At 39.1% G+C, this 21,193-nt stretch overlaps 1 protein-coding gene across 2 annotated transcripts in view; it reads left to right on the forward strand.

Moving 5' to 3' along the window:
• Nucleotides 1-21,193, forward strand: part of Prkg1 (protein kinase cGMP-dependent 1) — a 1,163,909-nt gene that overhangs the window by 1,134,038 nt on the left and 8,678 nt on the right. For both annotated transcript variants that reach the window (XM_048438824.3, XM_048438823.3), the window contains exons 11-16: nucleotides 2,677-2,816; nucleotides 4,255-4,344; nucleotides 10,787-10,928; nucleotides 11,976-12,139; nucleotides 15,018-15,140; nucleotides 15,227-15,289. In XM_048438824.3, coding sequence (XP_048294781.1) covers nucleotides 2,677-2,816; nucleotides 4,255-4,344; nucleotides 10,787-10,928; nucleotides 11,976-12,139; nucleotides 15,018-15,140; nucleotides 15,227-15,289 — 722 coding nt within the window. The remainder of the gene's footprint in view (nucleotides 1-2,676; nucleotides 2,817-4,254; nucleotides 4,345-10,786; nucleotides 10,929-11,975; nucleotides 12,140-15,017; nucleotides 15,141-15,226; nucleotides 15,290-21,193) is intronic.

Raw genomic sequence — 21,193 nt, forward strand, 5'->3', positions numbered from 1 at the left:
GCGAGCACCTTGACTTGATGAGCCATTTCAGCACTCCAAGCAACAAGGCTTTCATTAGTCCCTTTCGAGGCTCTCATCACCCATTTAGAATCATGAAAACACAAGTCAATAAATACATGATTTGATTTTTTTAACATAGAATCTAAAGTTAGCCTATTCCACTAAACTCATATTTGCAAACATCCAAACATCCACCATTATACCTTCATTTTGTTTTATATCCAGCTGAAGAAAATCTGTGTGTACTTACAGTAGCTTGGCTCCAAATGTCCTGAATATGAACCCAGTTCTGCCAGTTGGTAGTTCAGTGAACTTAGACAACTTGTGTGTGTGTGTGTGTGTGTGTGTGCGTGTGCGTGTGCGTGTGCGTGTGTGTGTGTGTGTGTGTGTGTGTGTGTGGCTTGCCTTTGATTTTACCAGTTTACCTAATTAGTTATATTGAGTCCACTTGTGCAAAGTTTGCTTCTGTGAGAAGACAGACTTTTTAAAAGCAATATTTTATTATCCCTACCTGATATAGACTACCTACAGGGCAGGAAGACTAATGGAAAGGCCATCAAAGATGTCAATTCATTGATACAACCTCCTTTAGGATAGCAATGATTCCAATATTTCATTTCACAATGAATCCAGTCGCTGCTATTGTCTTTGCTAGAGTTAGGGCTTGCAGCAGTAAAACAACCAGCCGAAGAGTCAAAGAGACTAAGAAGGGGCAGAATTAGAACTGAGACCTGTGCTTCTAAATGCTTATCTCTTTCCTACCCTGTGCAAAAGTGAGAAGCCAGTGCTAGCAACGAAGAGAACAATGTCTAAACTAGACATCTGAGGCGCATACGATTCTCTTTGTTATCTGAATAAGGCTACATTTTCTTTCTCTTTGGAATGTCTGTTCCCTTTAGAATTTTATTCTTCTCACAGCAGCTCTTTGTCACTTTGTCTTCTTGGTCTGTCCACATTCCTCTTAGAAGTGAGTTTTTACATTTGTATTTTATTATGAACTACAACTGAATTCATTTGTGCCATACTAATCTACAGTTTTAAGGAGTTTCACAGACAGACAAACTAGAGAGAGGGTCTTTGGCTGCTATAAAGATTTTTACATTATCCTTTTTTTCTCTTTAACTTGTCACATGGATTGACACTAAATACAAACGCCACTGTGTGATGTGTCCTCTCACTTCCTCCTGACATATTAAGTCTTTGTAGACTTAATATGTAGACATATTAAGTCAGTCCCAACACTGTATGCAGACAAGACACTTAAGAACTTACTAACACACATAAAAACACAAACATACATGCACCCTCACGGTGCTGGTGCACACTTTTAATTCCAGTACTCAGGAGTCTGAGGCAGGCAGATCTCTGTGAGTTCTGACTTCCTAATCTACAGATTGAGTTCGAGAACAGTCAGGACTACACAGAGAAACCCTGTCTCAAGAAACCAAAACAAACAACAAACAACAACATAGCCGGCAGTGGAGGCACACGCCTTTATTCCCAGCACTCGGGAGGCAGAGGCAGACAAATCTCTGTGAGTTCGAGGCCAACTTGGTCTACAAAAGCTAGTTTCAGGACAGGCTCCAAAAACTACAGAGAAACCCTGTTTGAAAAACAAAATAAAAACAAAACAAACACAACAACAAAACCTCACTGTCTCTGCAGATAAAGCAACAAAGAATTCAAAGCTCAAGAAGGGGCAACAGAGCTTGAGCCAAGGCGTGCCATATTATTTCTCCAAAGCTGCTTTGGATCTGAATAATGGTGCTGGTGAGCATTGCTGTGAAGTTCCATTGCTGGAGATTGCTCAGTGATAGCTCCCTGACCACCTTAACTGATCAGCTCCAACACAGCCCTTCCTTGACTTACAGGTCTCTTGGTTGAATCTCTTGTAAGAATCAGCACATACTTGCAACTCATCTGAGATAAGATGTTGGAGGATCCCAGGATCCTCCATAGGCACAGGTGGCCGTGTGGGCTGCATGAGATACAAGTTCATTCTATCGGTCTACAGTAGATAAAACTAAGGAGTAAGATTTAAGATCAAAGGAGATTAATGCCATTGAGCATGGTGGAGAAAGAAAGTGGTTTTCAAAAATCTGGGGAAAAAATGTATTACATATATATTTTTAACTGGAGGCATGAAAATATTGGAAAGTAAAATGGATAATGAATAACAGTTATGACATATACATCTCCAGTCCCAGCGAGAACCAAGATCAATCACTAAAACTTAATTCTAGAGATGCTTGTGAATGAGGACATAGAAGAATATCAAGTCCCAGTTGACCCTGTGATCATACTTTGCGATCAGCACCTGAAATAGAATTCAAGAGGAAATTAGATGTTTTTGATAAAAAGACTACATATTATATGTGACTCATTATATGAAATAAAATGAAACATGAAGTATATTTTTCCAATTCATATGTGCACAAAATTAATTTGGGATGTAGGTAGTTGACGCTTATATGACCCAGCACAGTAAGACAGGATGGCTATACCCTGTGATTGCTAACTCAGTCCCTCTAGCAAGGATGTCCCCTGTGCGACTTGGGTGGCAGTTTGGATTCATTTACATCCTCTATGCATCCATTAATTTCAGGCCAGTGGTGCAGTCTGGCAATATTTAGCCTGCAGGTTCTCACTCATGTGTCCTTTCTGCTTGTCTTTAAGGTCCAATTGAAAAGTGAAGAATCCAAAACATTTGCAATGAAGATTCTCAAGAAACGCCACATTGTGGACACGAGACAGCAGGAACACATCCGCTCGGAGAAGCAGATCATGCAGGGGGCTCATTCCGACTTCATTGTGAGGTAAAGGCACACCCTAACAATGCATGCGAGCTCCACATGGCAAGTCAACTGCAGCTCTCGCTTCCACTGAGCTTAGCCTTAATGTATGTATTTCATGCTCACAAAGGAAACTGGAGAAAAATTGCCCGATTCTCCAAATATAAAAAGGTTTGATTCTACATTTGTTTTTAAAGAGAATCATATTCTCATATTCTCAGAAAAGGATATTTTCCCAAAAGAGATATCAACTTTTAACATTCTATTTTATCGTAGCTCTACTAACATCTGCGTTGAACATAAGGCACAGAGAACACAAGAAACAAACACCAAAATCAGTCTATTTAGTGTTAATTTTCTCAAAAATTCATTTATTTCTCTGTATGGTATATATGTTTGTGTTCACATGTACACATGTGCACGTAGCTGTGTGCACAGGTGAATGCACATATGTGTGGAAGCCAGAGATTGATGCCTGTGATTTCTTTATTCGCACTGCACCTTAGTTTTTGAAGCACGGTCTCTTACTGAACCTGAAATCAGTGATTTGGCTGGGCTGGCTGTCCAGTGAACTCCAGGGCTCTGCCTGTCTCCAATCCCCAAGCACTTGGCTTATAGTTGAGTGCAGCCATGCCCAGCTTTCATGTGGGTACTGGGGATCCAAACTCAGAGCCTCCTGTTTACCTGACAGGTACTTTACCAACTGAGCTACTTCCCCAACCCCCGGAGGTGTCTTTTATGAACTAGCAGCTGGTCTGTCTACCTCAGTATTTTCATAGGACTAATAAGATAATAATGAAGTTTTTACATGCAGGAGAAACTTTTATAGTCAATTTAAGTGACTATTTACAATCCATATTTATAAAATATAATATGCTTTATATCTACGTGCCTATGTGTTTGGGACCACTAAGTCCTGTTCAAGGCCATGCTTGAAATAACAGCCAAATAGGAATTGATAGAACCTCAAGAAACTCTCATGTGTGCACACCTAGTAAGACAAGCCCAAACCAGAAGCTTCTAGTCTGTGGTTTGTAAATTTTATACAAGGGGACACTGCCTTATTGTAGACCTGAGTGCTCTTATTCTCCTCACAAAACACCAAGACTAGCGAGCAAAACTCCAAAATAAAATCAAAACACTGAAACCTGAGTACTGACTTTCATGAGGAGGACATTGCTAATTATCTTTTATCTATTTTGAAATATTCAATACAATGTTGTTAGCCCTGTAGATGGAACCAGAACTCATTTCTCCTACCTCACTATAAATTTTTACTACAAATACGTGATACATGTGCTTAGGTACCCTGATGTAACCATTAAGCAGTACATATATGTATTAAAACACCTTGTTGTAGACCATAATTTTATATATATACATACATTCACCAAACTTTAAAAAGTGAATGTTTAAAAGATAATAACGCTTCTACTTTTCTTTTCTTGTTTGCTGTTCACAGGCTGTACAGGACATTCAAAGACAGCAAATACTTGTATATGTTGATGGAAGCTTGCCTAGGTGGAGAACTCTGGACTATTCTCAGGGATAGGTAAGAGATTTAAATCTTTCTGTCATGGTTTGGAAAACTAAGTGATCCATAAGGGTCTACAAGAAGAATCCATCATTATCACATATAAAATTATATTCACAGTTTACATATGCTTCTATTTTCCAATGTAAACATGAGGCACAGCCAATAGCAAACAGAACTTACACTAAGAGATTTAAAACTCACCTTGTAACTATTGGTACGGGTTGAACCCACCTTAAAAAGGATCATTAGGAAAGTACGTCCACCCAGGCCTTATTGAGATCTGGTTGTCGAAGGAGCTGACTCTACACATTGAATTCCACGCTGTGCTAACTTGGGGAGACAGAGAGCCGCATCAGAATTGCAGTCTGGCTTGCCTGTCTCTTTAATCGCACCACTCGGTTTTCAGAGAGTGACCCTATCTTTAATGGTACTGACAAACTTTTCAAAAGGTGCTTTCAAAGCTCTCTGTTTTGAAAACCAACGTAAGTTCACTACTCTGTCTTAGAGAGGTAGCTGAATTTAGGGGGAAAATTAATTATTTGCACTTTTTCATGTAAACAATTTGATTTGCCCTGCTGCCCTTCCTTGAGAGGTAAAGTCTGTCTGGAGAGTTCACATTTGTTTCTCTGAATTATGAAAAATTGTTTTCTTCAGAAAACATGTCATCAGTGTTTTCTTTTGTTGCTTTAAAGACAACTTTGTTTTCTGACATATATTTTTTGGTCGCTTCCTATAAATGACCTACCAATGGTTCAAACGGAAATCTGTACTCCCCCATGTAGCCCCATGTTAGAGATCAAATCTGGAGTCTTGTACCTGGTAAAGAAATACTGTTCCACCGAGCTGCATCCCCCGTGTTGGCTGTTTGCAGTAGGTTCTGCTATGTACTGCAAGCTGCCTTGCAACTCTTGATCCCCATGCCTCTGCCTCCAGAGTGCGGTGATGCACTGTTGTCTTTGCACTTTTGGAAAACTTTTTCTTTTATGTTCTTTCCTTGCCTTCAGGTTCTTCTTCAATGCATAAGTACACCACTACTTCCACCACCACCACCACCCCCCCCCGATAAATTTAGCTAGAGATAACCCTGATATTCCTAAGAGTCATATGCATTTTAAGTATCTGTTACTTTTTAGGTAGCCTGAGTCCACTTTATGAACTCTTAATTATGTTCTCCTTCCTAAATCTACCCCGTTAGTGCCTTTGTGTCTTCATATAGAATATATATTCAGGCCTTTGATCCCAATAGCCTTATGCAAAGAAATGTGTTAAATAGATCATTTTCTGCTCTAATATAACTCAATATGCTAGTGGCTTTTATTTATTAATTATAGTTTTAAAAGAAGCATACAAAGAACTGCATGTTGTTGACACAGAATGAGGTCAATATCTATAACTTAAAACAACCATATTGTGGTAAGCTAATAACTGAGTCATGATTTTGTAGCAGTCTTGTGTGTGTGTGTGTGTGTGTGTGTGTGTGATAGTGACCTGGATATACTTTCATAGAAAGATGTGGTCCCACTCCTCAGAACTCGCTATTTCAAAAAGTTAATGTTTTGTCTGGGAGTTAGCATCTGACATTCTTCATCTTGTTCAACTACCTTATTTTTCAATCTGTTAGTTTGTGTGAAACCCTTCCTCTATTTTCTGTTCTCATTAAAACAGGATGCTCATGGGTAGAATTAGACAGGGAAGTGTAATAAGTCGTACCGAGTCAGGATCAGCGATGCCCTCAGAGCCCTGTAAAATTTGTATTAAGTTCCTTTATTGAAACAATAATTATAATAACAGCACTAGAACTCAGCCTGCAAGCATAAGACACACCCATTCATCAACATTCTATTTACTTTTGTAGGGAAATATCACCTTGAACTTTTTCTCATGCCTCTTGAGATTAAAGTTTGGTTGGTCACATGTGAGCTACACTGACTGAGCAGGAAAGCAAAGAGAGGTTGTGAAGTACATTCCCTTGGGAGAAGTAGATGGAGAGACAAGAACAACGAAGTCTCATTCCTCTATCTCCAGGGGCTGTGTTATGATCCTCCCTCTCCCCTCCCCTGTACCATCCTTGAGTTATGGGTACACAGTTGCTATGTACCCCCAGGGAATGTGATAAGGCATGACAATGCTTATTGTGGAGAAACAATGATTGCTTATTATTTCTCCCAATGATTCCAAAATTCTGAAGCTCCATGGAACTATTGCATGGGAAACTATTATACACATATAGACTTGGTATCATTCCCCCACCCACCCTCTTCTTCTATGTTGTACACATATAATCTTTTTCTTTTATTCTATGCAGATTTGTTTTTACCTTCTCAATAAAATGCTGGGAACCAGGTTTTCTAGCTTTATTCCTATAATACCAGCCTCTCAGAGACATGCAGGGGAGGGGAGCTGAAGAATTTCAAAGTTCAAGGTCACTCTAGGCCAGCAGTCTCAACCTGTGTGTCACAACCCCTTTGGGAGTTAAATGACCCTTTCACATGGGTCACATTTCAGATATTCTGCATATCAGGCATACACACATGCACCAGAGGGAGAACTGAAAATTAAGTTGATGCTACACGTAGGCAAGATGTGAGGACTGCTAAACAGTCCTAAGCTAGATTTACATTTTCCATTTACTCTTTAGTAACTATTATAATTTATCATCTAGTTCATGAGATATTTTTCTTCCCAAAATTCTATTTCATTCTTTGAGATAAGACAACTGCATGTTATTTTTTAATTTTAAGTTAATGAAATTTTTATTTTATTTGCTTCCCTCTAACATCTAAAGAGTTAATGTCTTCTGAAGCTTTTAAAAATGTAATTAGCTAATGTAATAAATATTCATTGATATTTGTGTTATCAAATAGAATTCAATAGCACATTAGCATGTTAATAAGACATATGTGTCAATATGAGTATTTGATGTATATTTTAATCTAGCAAGGCTGCATGTCAATTGTTAAGTTTTTTTATTTGTTCTTCTTTCCTGCTGAATAACTTAAGTATCTCAGAAACCATGAGATTCAAATCAGATACCACCTCAATTTCTCATCGTTTGTCTTCCTGGATAGAATTTATGATCCTGGCTGTTTTGTGGAGGGTGATTATTTAATTTCTTCTCTGATGACTTAATAGATGGCATCGATTGAAAGTATTTCTAAAGAAATGAGTCAGTCTGCCCAATAGCCTCACCACGCCATTTTACAATGGATAATAAGCCTGCATGTGCAACATGCGTCAGATCTGTGCGCTCACTAATGATGGCTGTCTCTTGTTAATGATGCCTGGCCTCATTTGAAAAGAGAGGCTTTATCTTTGTTACATTCTGACATCTCGGCATTCAGTTTACAATAAACTGAGTAAAGACTGTGATTTAACTTTAATTTGAGTTCATCAATAAATATATATAACCCTCTATTTCTATCAAATTGTTGTTTCATGCCATTTAGCTGAAGCAGCGACTCCCAAAGAGCGTCTGGGAGCCTATTCACAGAGTTTGAGAGGAAATGATGTAGCTGTCAAAGCACAATTTGTTCATTTGAAAGAGCTAACCAGAATAAATGATTTATTTTTTTGAGTAACTCTCTTAACAGTGGTAAAATAAGATTTCACTTCTATTTAGATCAAATTTACATTGTCATTAGCAATTCTAATTGTAATATTTCATTTTGAGTCACTTTAATGCTATGAAATGTGACTGCTTTCAGTGGACTTGATCGAATGTTTAGGGGTGCAACCATGCGCTACTGATGCGTTGTTGCCATGAATTCATTTCTCAAAGTTTGAGACAAGGCTTTCCTTAATCCTTTAAAAATCAGTTAAAATATACTTTTATAAGGGGTATACTCAATATAGATTGTTGAAAGAATTAGAAACCAACCTTCCAAAACCTTGTAGATTTCAAAATGGCTCAGATCGAGGTTAGGTACTCCTGCAGAAATGAAATAATCAGTCTCTGGGTTCAAACAAGCCGTGCAGTGTGCAGTCTCTAAAGCCTCACTCATGTGCTGTTTTGATTAGTGTTACTCTGGAATGCTGAATGTTCAGGAGACTGAAGTCATATAGAACATGGAGACACACACACACACACACACACACACACACACACACACATATATATATATACATACACTTATGTATATATATGCTTATTTTTAAATTAAAGCATCTAATTTCAAAGATCTTGTATTCTTGATAGGCAAACATGCTTAAACTTTATTAAGACCAAAGGAGAAAAGGAACTCAAGACAATGAATGCTCTAATCCCTTTCCAGTCACCAGAGTTGCAGACTTTTAGATCTGCCTAGGTTTTCTATCCCACAGAGGGCAAGTATAGCCTCATTCACTCTACAATGGATGTGGTTCTTTCGAGAAAACTTCCTCCACCCTTAGAAATTTACAGTTGTGTCCCTCAGCTCTCAATGGGACAATGATAGAAACTTAGTAATGTGAGCTAAAGTTCTGACATTTAGAGAAGTACATGTCTTCATACCTAGAGATTAATTCAATCTTGAATTTTATTTGTATGATTTGTGTTTGAGACAAGGGCTCTTTATGGTCCAGGCTGACCCCTTGTCTCAGCCTCCCAGGTATTGGCATTACAGCTATATGCTCTCATACCTGGTTTAGCTGTCTTCACACTCACTGCTTGTAACTACTCAGTAAATACAGCAGGTAAGCCAAGTCTGCACCGCTGAACATAGTATTTCTAAATAAAATAGGCCTGAAAGGTATCTGCTTTAGGCTTGGACTTGCCAATGAATTTTGTAAACATGTAACCACATTCCAATGCTCAGGATGTTAGACTTTACTACTCAAGTTTTTACAAAGAAGCAGGAGTCACCAAAATGCACGCCGGCATCAGGGACCCGCCTATGAGCAAGATCCTGCATCAATGCTTGTTGAGCACCACCTGAAATGGTGGTAGCTTCTGTTTTATCACAGTCACTTCAGGAGAGGGTAAAGTTCTAACTAACAGTCATAAATTCTGAAGTTGTTCATAAAGAACAATTAATAAAAACTCAGAGAAAGATATTGGGGCTCAGCCTGAAGGTCAGGAAAGCAAAACAGCCAGCCACTGGCTCTTACCTCCACCTCAGTCTGAAATGGTGATCCTGCCTCCAGGAATCTCAAAAAATGTCTGAGACTGAGAGCTATCTCCTCCTGTGTTTTAATTCTCTCTAGGTCTGGGATTAAAGGGATGCACCACTGGGATTAAAGGCATGCACCTCCCAGTTTCTATGGCAACTAGTGTGGCTACTGGGGTTAACAGTGTGTGTTGCCACTATCTGGACAGTAAGGCTGACCAGTGGGGTTATTTTACTCTCTGATCTCCAGGCAAGCTTTATTTATTAAAATATAAATGAAATACCATTACATATTCAATTGAACCTCAATATTTGAGAAAGGAAAAAAAGAAGACACTTATCTTAAGTTCAGTGGATAAACAAGCATAAAAATTCTGCTCTAGAGACAAGGAATGACCTTACAGCTCATATACACATGCAGATGAAACTGAGAAAAATGGGAAGCAGCGGGACAAGAGAAAATACTTTCTTGTTAAATGTTGGAATTTAACAGTTTCTTCCAGTGACTTTTTCTTCTAGTTGTGTTTTAGTTCCTCATCTTACTGCTGATAGGAAGGCAATGGTGTAGAAGGTAGATACTGTCAGTCTTGGTAGCAGAAGCTTCAGAGACCTAGCATAGCGCAGATGAGAAGGTTGGCAGTGTCCCGGCCTCATGGTGTGGCTCTCTGTAAACATCGACCTCTTTCATTTTCACATTCACAAGAACCCTATCTACACTCTTTAGAAAGATCCATATATAAACTGTCTAAAAGTAACCATGAGCAAATCCATATACTTAAGTTGTGTATTAATTATACATATAAGCTTATTATTGAAGGTGACTCTGTTTAATATAACTTCTTTGGATAGAGATATAACCAGATGGTATAGGATTTGGCAAGTATATATATACATATATATATATATGTATACACACATATATACACATATATATATATGAAGAACTGAGTTTGATTCCAAGTAAAAAGAATAAACAATAATTAATTAATCAAAATAACTTTTCATTTGAGAAGCAATAGTATACAAGTGTTAATATAGGACTCGTTCTTCTTCCCACGGCTGGGACTCTCTGCACTTTTTATATAGCAGTGGGATATTATATTATAGTGTTTAGAGGAAGCCGCAAAGTCCATGAAACTTAATGTTACTGATCATTTCCTGAGACTTCCAGGAAGTTAAATTTAACTGTCCCACTCAAAAGGGCAGATAAAATGATCCTCCTAATGGAATGAAAATCATGTAATATGAAGCCGGTTAGACATCGGCCTCTGAGACAACTTTGCTTCTGAAATATAATGAACTCACATACACATGAATCAGTTTTCTAGAGAATTAATGTCTCATACACTGTTCGTTGCATTTTCCATTTTCAGGGGTTCGTTTGAAGACTCGACAACCAGATTTTATACAGCATGTGTGGTAGAAGCATTTGCCTATCTGCATTCCAAAGGAATCATTTACAGGGACCTCAAGCCAGAAAATCTTATCCTAGATCACCGGGGCTATGCCAAGCTGGTCAGTGTGTTTCACACAATGTTGTGTCCTGAAGTCCTAACGTACTCTTGTTCATTTGTTAACACAAAATCCTTTCCACTTCAGTGTTATAACTTCTTGAAAGCAGTGTGAGCATCATAGTTTTCTAATACAATGTATTTCAAATTATGTAATGTTTTATGGGAAATTAAATTGGCTACATTTGAATTAATAATAGCCCCACAAAGCATGTGTCCTAACAACTGCTAGAAAATGCCATTGCTAGCATGTATTCATAGACCTGAAGGCACTTATTCATATTGTTCTGTATTTCTAGCCTGCTTTCTGCATCTAAATGCAGTGAAAACTAGTGTTACACAAGACCGTGAATGTTTTAGTATTTGATATTTAAGAATAATGTTCTTGAGGAATGAGTTCTGAGGTAATATTACCTAAGTTGTGTTCACAGCAATAACACTAACAACTGTGCAAAATTTCTAAGGGGCTACTGCATAAGAGAAGCTCTTTTCTTTAAAATTGTCCAACTTCTGTGAGCTTTGAACCCGTTGGTACCTGGTTCCAGTTGTAAACTTTTGGAATTGTTACCCAGGCATGGGTTTTAGGTACATCTGTATCAATAGCATAGAACTATTTGAATCTAAAACAAATCACTTTGCAAAAAGGAGGTTTTCTGTATTTGTAGCTCCTCCAAAACGTTCCACAAAAAAGATAGATTTTGTTTTGTCTGTTTGTTTACCAGAGGTAGAACATTGCTGTCTTAGCTGTGCCACTCAGCTCCTTCAACAGTAAGCCTTCTTGTCATATAGTCAATACTGGAGCTGTCTACTTCATACATCAGAAGATAGCCTTTTCTTTTAATGGTTTTAATTTTATCTATGTTCAGGTTTCGCTTTTCTCATTGGAACAGAATTTGAACAGGCATCTATGTTTGCAACATACATGATTCCTTTTAGAAAACAGGACTGTGATGACTTTCCTTTTTTGGTATTATCAGTGTGCTCAGCTAAATACATATTTTTCTACAGCTTGATCATAAATAGCTTGTGTCTTGCTTTCTCTCTTCATAAGGTTGACTTTGGCTTTGCAAAGAAAATAGGATTTGGAAAGAAAACATGGACTTTTTGTGGAACTCCTGAATACGTAGCCCCAGAGATCATCCTGAACAAAGGTCATGACATTTCAGCTGACTATTGGTCGCTAGGAATCCTAATGTATGAGCTTCTGACTGGCAGGTATGGACATTTCTAGGGAACTGCGAACAAGAGACCTCAGACAGCTGTGTACTCCTGCCTTTGGCACTCTGAGTAGATGATCTTAAAAGTGTCTCACTATACCATGGAACTCAGATTCAATTATTACTGCAAATTGAATATATGCAATGTATTCATAAATTCATAAATATGAATGTATTCATAAAGAAAGCAGCAATGTAGATCACTTGAGTGCAAACAAATCAATACCAACTTTAATCTTGTCATTGCTGCCATCATGTGTATGTGTGTGTGTGTGCGTGTGTGTGTGCGCATGCATGTGTGTGTATGTAATAGAGAGAGATCAAACTTTCTTGGGGTTTGTTACACTAGTCATTTAGCTGACCATACAGTACAAGAAATGATAATCATATAAATAATTCTATGGACAGATTTCCTTAAAAATAAGAGGGCTAGCTAGCAGGCTTTGTATCTAAATGAATGTCAGATATTTTCTCATCATAATATTATAACCAACAGTCATTAAAAATACCAAAGGACATAAGACATGCTACGAGTTCCCCAAGCAATACTACTGTAGGAAAAATGAATGTCCCACTGTGATAAGTGCTAAAGACATTGAGTAACAGAGTCAGCATGACCTGTAGAGTTTAGGAGGCTTCTGTACAATGTAAGGCTAAGACTGCCTATGCCTTGCAGGAAGAATAAAATGTAGACGAAGAGAGAAGGAACATTTTAAGCATGGCTTTCCTCAAAGAAAATTGAGAGATAGGAGTAACAGATGATTCGGAAATCTCACCACTAGGTGTTACCATTGGCAGAATGTTCGGAGCAACAACACCATAATGTATCTGCAGCCAATTTTCTGAACACGGTGTTGAGGAATTGATATCAGAGGCACAAATATGTGATGTATGCATGGTGCTGGCCCTGAGAGGATTAGGGATGCAGTTAGGCCCCAGCTTCTCTTCATCACCTTTAATGTTGAAAGATGGCTTATCAATAACCATGTAGTTCCAAGGAAGAAAAGAATTTAGCCCAGGTAGTTTACATGAAAAGCTATTCTTAAACTTAAAACATGACATAGATATTGTTCACGGAGGCCTTTCTGGTAAAGTCAGTAAAAGAGTGAATCTGTGAAAGTCTCAGCAACAGAGAAACTTCCCAATGGGGTGTTGTTGTGTTTAATATGATTAATTAGAATTTAGATGAAATATTTTAAATGTTATTGAAGAGAGTGTAAATACTATATTCTTTAACCATTTTAATACCAATGTCAGTAAAGTTAACATGGAAGGAAAGCTATAGATACATTTATTTCTCATCATTCAAAATTAATGATCTCAAACATTTTTAATAATTAAAGCTTGACATTACAAAACTCAAAGTTCAGATATCTTTCCTTTATTTTAGAACAATATTTTAGAAATTGATATTGCTAAAAATACATATTCAAAGCTTATAACTTCTTTTATTGTTACTCCAGCATGAAGCAAAATTAAGTTGAACACATCTACATTTTAAAAATCATATGCAGTATAATCCTGTCTTTGCCTGTGCAGATAAATAATTTTATGAAATCATGTTCATCAAATGTTGCTTATTAATATTTGAGGTATTATATAGCTATTTTCTACTAAATAACTTTTCATAGGGTTATGAATATCTTAGTGTAGATTAGGCATGCATCATCTTTAAAATACACAAAGGCATCTCTAATAAACTACTTGGTTGTCTAAAATAAACACGAATGTGAAAAGCACCAGTTGTACAGTGTTAAATCTAAAAACTAAAGTATAAAAAAGTTTTTAAGTGGGCAATGGTGGCACATGCCTTTAATTCCAGCACTTAGGATTTTATACCTATAATCCCAGCACTCGGAAGGCAGAGGCAGGCGGATCTCTGTGAGTTCAAAGCAGCCTGGTATACAAAAGCTAGGTCCAGGACAGCTAGGACTGTAACACAGAGAAATAACACCCCCAAAAAAAAGTGCTAAATTAATTGCAAAAGGACTAAGTATTTGAGTCTTTATTTTTGAAACAAGATCAAAACTGGCAAGTTAACTCAAAAGAATAAAAAGGGCACCCCAAGATCTCCTGAGTAAATTGGGAGCATGGGGATCTTGGGAGAGGGTTGAAGGGGAAGGAGAGGCAGGGAAGGAAGCAGAGAAAAATGTAGAGCTCAATAAAAATCAATAAAAAAAGGACATCCCATTCTAATACCACATAAAGTGCAGACAGTAAGAGATTAAACAGAATCACATGTGTATCCATTTGAATGGCAAGTAAAGCTTCAATCCCTAGCTAACAATATACCAAAGTAAATAGAAAGACACCTACAAACAAGAGAAGTACTACCATAGCCTAAAGGTGAAGAATATGAGCTCCTATTAAAATATATAAAATAAAATTATTCTTGAGATTTACTCCCCAAAGAGGTATAAACCCAGAAAGTAACTTCTGAAGAAAGAATTTGTCAAGTGTATGATAATCACCCAAGTGCCACCCTTGAGGCGATGTGGAGTTCTGGAGACAGCACAATGACTAACAAGGGCGTGAGAGGGACCATTGCACAAGTCACATCCGTGAGAGGGACCATTGCACAAGTCACATCCGTGAGAGGGACCATTGCACAAGGCGCATCCGTGAGAGGGACCATTGCACAAGGCGCATCCAGCCATGGCTTTGCTAAAGAGCAGCCTGGGAAGCCTTCCACAGTGCTTGGTTATTTTCTAACTCGCATTCCATTGTGGCTAGCATAATGCATATCTTTTTCCACCGTCATAACTAATGCAATCCCCCTCCACGTAAAAGTTGACATTGTGCATGTGGCTGTAACAACTTTCTAATTCCTATTCTGTGAGTAAAAGCACCGTCTCTTTCTGTCTTCTTCCTGCCAGTCCACCCTTCTCAGGCCCAGACCCGATGAAAACCTACAACATCATCCTGCGGGGAATTGACATGATAGAATTTCCAAAGAAGATTGCAAAGAATGCTGCTAACTTAATTAAAAAACTATGCAGGTGAGTATTTGAAGTGCGTTGTTTTAAAAGAATCATAATGCGGAAGTATCCAGCTTTTTTTCACATGACAATTATTTCATTTTCAGGGACAACCCATCAGAAAGGTTAGGAAATTTGAAAAATGGAGTGAAAGACATTCAAAAACACAAGTAAGTGATTTTTTTATATGTATAATTCAGAAAACGTATCAAATTTCCCCCGAGTGGAAGTTTAGTCATTGGTCAGAACATTCAGAGAGTATTTTCTAAACTTTTTTATGTGTAGCTGGAAATTTACTCATTACTGTGCAGCAATCTATTGACTCAGTTTCTCTCAATTAACCCTAACCAATATTTGTTTGTCGTACCCCTTGGCACAAAGAAAAACGTGTATATTTCTAACTTTGTTTTCTGTTGCATGAGGAAAGCCAAATTGCTCCCTAAATCATACCCTATGTTTTAATCAAAGGTCAAATATAGAGATAGAGCTACATAAAGAGGCTTCTAATCATCGGTGGCAGTGGGATGTAGGAGATGGGGACACAGCCCCGTATCCCTCTTTGCTGAAGCTTTTCCTTAGGCTTCCTGTACTCAGGCCAAAATGGGATTCCTGGCTTCGCTGAGGAGAGCCCTGCATTTCGGGTCAGCCAAAGATGAAGCAGAGTTGAAGTTATTAGGAAGGGATTCCTAATGTAAGCACTCAGAAAGAACATATGGACGTGAGCTTTCTCAATAGTGCCACACTCACGCATCTTAGCAAGAGCCCTGGGTTCAGTTTTGATGGCTATCAAGTGATATCTTCAAGGGTTGCTAGGAATCTTTTTGCTTCCTTTTTTCCTCATTTTTTCAAAAGAGAATATAAGGTGGCCCTCGAGATAACTGGGAGAAGAGAGACACCTGAGAAGATACAACTTTCCAGGGTTGAGTTACTAGGGTTGTGAAGGGGGATTAAGACATCTGTTACTCTACGTGGGCTTTCTAGTGAGAGTCCAAGAGAATTGTAGTCTTACAAGTGGGAAAGGAGACAGGCCATGAACACTTGAGCCTTAAGCAGATTTCTTGAGGTTTTAACAGCTCTGGGTAACAGTAACATTGTGTCTATGTAGGTAATCTTCATAGCAAATGGTTAATTGGGACGGAGTTCTCTACTCTGGTCTAGCAGGAAGCTTTGACCAGACTGAGTGAAGCATTACTTCTCCTTGTCAGGGCCTCTCAATCTTCTCTTCCAGTCTTACCTTAGTTTCCCCTGAGACTTTGATCCCTTAAACTTAATGGTGATAATGCTCAAAGGTCTATATTTTAAAATGACTTTGCTTTGGGCAGGGATGCAAACATTAAGCATCCAGATAGCTAAAGTCTCAACCTGTGATATCTAAGGATGAGATACGAATGTCTGAGTTAGGTCCCTGGAGGATCCTCATCCCATGGAAATCTATAAGAGACAGTATGGTTACCTGGGACAGCAAACCTTATAAATTAGAAAGTATAGCATAGATTGTTATATTTAATATTAGCAAGAAAAACAACAGTGCCTCTTTATTCATGAGATACCTGACAATCATGATGCTAGAAACTGAATAACTGATTAAAAGTTAAGTCAGAATCCAACCTAGATTGGACTGAGGATACAACACAAAGCCTGACCTATCAGATGTATATGCTCTACTCTAATAATGAAGGGCGTGGGCTCTCCATGTGCTGCTATCAGAATATTGAGGGTCACCTTCCTTATCATCTTCTTTTTTAAAAAATGTAGTCTTTAAGAAATTCATTTATGTACACAATGAAATATGATCATATCCATCCTATATTTTCCCCCAATTCCTCAAGGATACCTTTTGAATTTCAAAGCCAGAACCCTTGGGCTGCCATAGATCCTACTAATAATTCTATGCTGAGAATGTGGCAAAACATAAAAGAACAATTCCAAGAAGGAATCCAGTGTAGAATAAATTACAAAAAATAAAACAATGTGAGATTTGGACTATTGATTATATATGCTAACTGTGCCTAACAAAAGGACAAAATGCCAAATTTGTAAAGGGGATTTATCTTTGCACTTAGAAAGTTGTGATATTAAGGTGTCTCATTTATTCATTATTTCTTGTTTGAAGAGAATTTTTAGAGCTTTACAGAATTTACAGGTTTAAGCGGCATGTTCTCAGGATGTCACTGAAGCTAGGGAGTCTCAGAAGGGACAACTTTTTATAAAATATATAGCATTTTGAGTTTTCTCAGCCTGTATGTGATTAGATCTCTATCCACCATGCAAAGCTGACAGCACTCATGGGAGATACATTCTTGACAGGGAAGCATTTGAGTGAGATCTCATTGTCCGTCTCTTTCTCAGAACATACCGGCCCTTTGTAAGGAGGTAAGAAAAGGTACTTAGTTCTGCCTCCTTGGTGATTATGGAGACAAAGCAGACAGGACATTGTGACTGTTTGGATTATAGACTTTATAATCCTTTAGCCCCAAAGACATAAGAGACAGAGCAGTTAATGCCTTTCTTCCCAGTGGGCATGAGTCACAAAGTCCCTGAATACTTCTGAACTGTTTGAACAAGAGTTTTCTGTTGCCTTGAATTTACCAGTCACTTCCAGTCAGTCTGTGGCCTGCACTAGCTCTGCTTTGCTATGGAGTGGACTTACATTTGGTTCTGGGACAGATGTATTAGAGCCACATCTGTTTATAATCTACCAGTATTACCACAGCCGCTACCGCTTGTGAGCATCTTAGCTATTCACATACTATAGGAACCAGCTGCAGAAGCAAGCTGCAAGGGTCCCCTAGTTTTTAAGTGAAGAGTCCTCATGCTGTCGTATTCTGCTACATAGAAGACACAAGGCTTTTCTGAAAGTTTCCCAGTGCTGGGGCTGATAAGAATTCCTGTGGCTTAGGGTCATCCTTACCAACACCATACAAGTCTAGTTAGTAAGTAGTCCTAAGTTGTTGATTAAGGCAAAGAACAAAGCCCCAGTAATGAAAAGAAAATTGACATTTTCAACCTGTCCAGAGTTTTCTGGGCCACTTCGATGTTGACTGAAGGCTTTTGCTAAGAAAACTGGGGCAATGTTGCCTGTAAAGGCGTCCATCATTGAAGCTGAAAGTCCATAGTTCTCTTGGAGAGTAGGACTAGCTTGGGATGGTATCTGTGGTCTTCTAGCACTTGAAGAACATCAGTTCAGGCCCTTCTGCTTTGGAAGTCCCCTTGAAAAGGCAAATGTTATTCTGTCAGGCTTGCCTTTAGAAATGACTTTTTCTTCTGCCTGATATTTTTCAGTTCGTTTTCTTTTCCTGTTATGTCTTGCCAAAAAAAAAATAGTATGCTGGTTATTATGTGACATGGAGAGTTTCTTTCTGGTTCTGTCTATGTGGGGCTCTTCGCATCTCCTGCCCTTTAATGGGCATCTCTTTCCTTAGATTCAGGAATTTTCTTCTGTGATTTTATTGAAAATCTATTTTGTGCCTTTGGCCTGGGTTTCTCCATCTACACCTAAATTAAATTTAATAGGCATCTCTTCCCTTAGATTCGGGAATTTTCTTCTATGATTTTATTGAAAATCTATTTTGTGCCTTTGATCTGGGTTTCTTCATCTACACCCAAACTTGCATGTTTTGTCTTTTTATAGTGTACCAGATTTCCTACGTGTTTTGTTCGTGTGTGTGTGTGTGTGTGTGTGTGTGTGTGTGTGTGTGAGAGAGAGAGAGAGAGAGAGAGAGAGAGAGAGAGAGAGAGAGTTTATATTTAACAGTTTCTTTGACTAAGTGATCCATTTTTTCTAGCTTATCTTCAAGACCTGATATTGCTGGTGGTGCTGGCATGTGTCTTTAATCCAGCACTGGGGAGGCAGAGGCAGAGGCAGATAGATCTCTGTGAATTCGAGGACAGCCTGGTCTACAGATCTAGTTCCAGGACAGCGTAGGCTACACAATGAAGCCCTGCCTTGAAAAACAAGAAAAAAAAATCTTTTTTAGAAGACCTGATATTATCTCTTCCACTTGATGTAATCAATTGCTGAGACTTTCCCATGACCTTTCTGTTTAACTTCCTGTTTCATCTTTAGCTTTATACCATTTTGGCTTTTCTTGAAAGAATCCATCTTTTTTATTTCATGCTTATATCTTGATTTGTTTTCATCGTTTTGGTCATCTGTTTGTAGTTTTAGGCTTCTCATTTAGGCATTTGTTCAGAGCCCCTCTGAGTTCCTTGAATGTATTTTATTTGTGGGTGTTTTTTTCCCAGTGGAGCCTAGGCATCTGGAGTTAGATATTTGACCATTTGGGTTGTGACTACTTCATCTCATCTTGGTGGAGTGGAATTTGGATCTCAGTTTGCTGTTATCCTAACTTGCTAGATTATGGACCAGCTGAATGGTCCTTGGTGTTCAATCTTGGGGCCACTCTATGTTGATGTGTGAATAGGATTTCAGAAGTAGTCTCAGCAAGTGAGAATGCAACTTCTGAGTCTATGAGTGAACCTTTGTGGACTGAGAAGAATATCTCTGCCAATCTTCCATTGTGGCGACCTCATCAAGTTCTGCCAGTGCTACTTGGGTTGGAGGAGCTGGAGTCGCAGTGAGAGTAGGCAGTGCAATGTAGGGGTGGGATATATAACAGCAAACCATCTTCACGGTGTTGTGGAAGCCAGGATGGGGATCCTTATCTAGAGGCAGGGACACAAGACATTATGATCCTAAGGTGTTCTGGTAGGTGGGGTGGCAGACTGTCTTTGGAAGTTTCTACCTGGAGTTCCAGGTCAAACTCCATACTGGACCAGGGGAGGAAGGTAGGAATGATGGTTGGATAGTAAGCAGGGAATTGTGGGGAATGGGTTTAAGGGACCTACCTAAAATTTAGATCCAACTATGCACTATGTGGTAGCAGTAAGTAGGGTACTAATATGCACATGGGTGCCAAGATGCACTATGGAACCTAGCATGGTTCCAGGAGTAGAGTCAGACTGGATGAATGGTGGTTGGAAGGCAGGTGGCTGGAATAGGTTTGAGGGACATACCAGAAATTTCTGGTTGGATTCAATATGATGCCAAGATGCAGCTGTGGGTAAGGTGACTCATGGGCAGGCACACAGGCAGAATGGGTCTGAGGGAACCTACATGGAGTCACAGGTTATATTCCATTTGATGCAGTGGATAAAGGGACTGACAGGCAGGAGTGTAGGAAGAAGAGGTCTGAGGGGACCTGCCTATTGTTCCCTGTTGGATCTAGGTGGATTAGGATTAAATAGTAGGTATGGTGGTTAGCAGGCAGGTCAGTGGAAGGAGTCTTGGTGATCTGTCTGGAATTTTCCTTCAGACTCCATTCAGGGAACTAGGTAGGGTGACTGACAGGTAGGCAAGTGGATGGGATGGGTCTGGGGATCCAGAAGTCCTGAGTTATACTCCAGGCAGTGTCAGGTGATGTGGCAGATAGGGTGGTTGATAGCGGTGTGGACACAGAGCATCTGAGGAACTCCCCTGATGTTCAACATCAGACTCTGCATGGTGTTGGGGGACATCATAGGTGAGACAGCCGATAGGCAGGCAGGCTGAATGGATATAGAGTTCCTATTGGGAGTTCCATGTTGGACTCTATGTGGTACCAGGGTGGCAACAGGGTACCATGGGGGTAGAGTCGCTGATAGACTCCAGATAGTGGAATGGGTCTGGAGGTCCTAACTTAAGCTCCAGGTCAGACTCCATGCACTGTTGATGATGACAAGGCCATCATGGGTAGGTGGCTACAGGAAAGCAGATAGGATTGATCTGGAGAATATATCTGAAGTTGTTCATCAGATTCCATATAGTTTGGAAGTGGTGTGTCATGTTGGGCGATTTCTAGGCAGTTACTGAGGCAGTATGGGTCTTGGACACTTACCTGGAGATCCAGGTTGTGTGGGGAGGTGGAGTATAGGGGGATGATATTGCTCACTGGTGGGCAGATGGGCTGAATGGATCTTGGGGATCCTCCTGGAGTTCCTGGTGATACCCCACATTGTGCCTGTGAAAAGCAGTTGGCAAAGTAACTGATAAACAGACGTAGGGTTAGCATGAGTCCAAGGGAACTTCCTGGAGT

Source organism: Myodes glareolus, chromosome 7 (assembly GCF_982192425.1).
Source record: "Myodes glareolus chromosome 7, mMyoGla1.1, whole genome shotgun sequence".
Taxonomy (NCBI): domain Eukaryota; kingdom Metazoa; phylum Chordata; class Mammalia; order Rodentia; family Cricetidae; genus Myodes; species Myodes glareolus.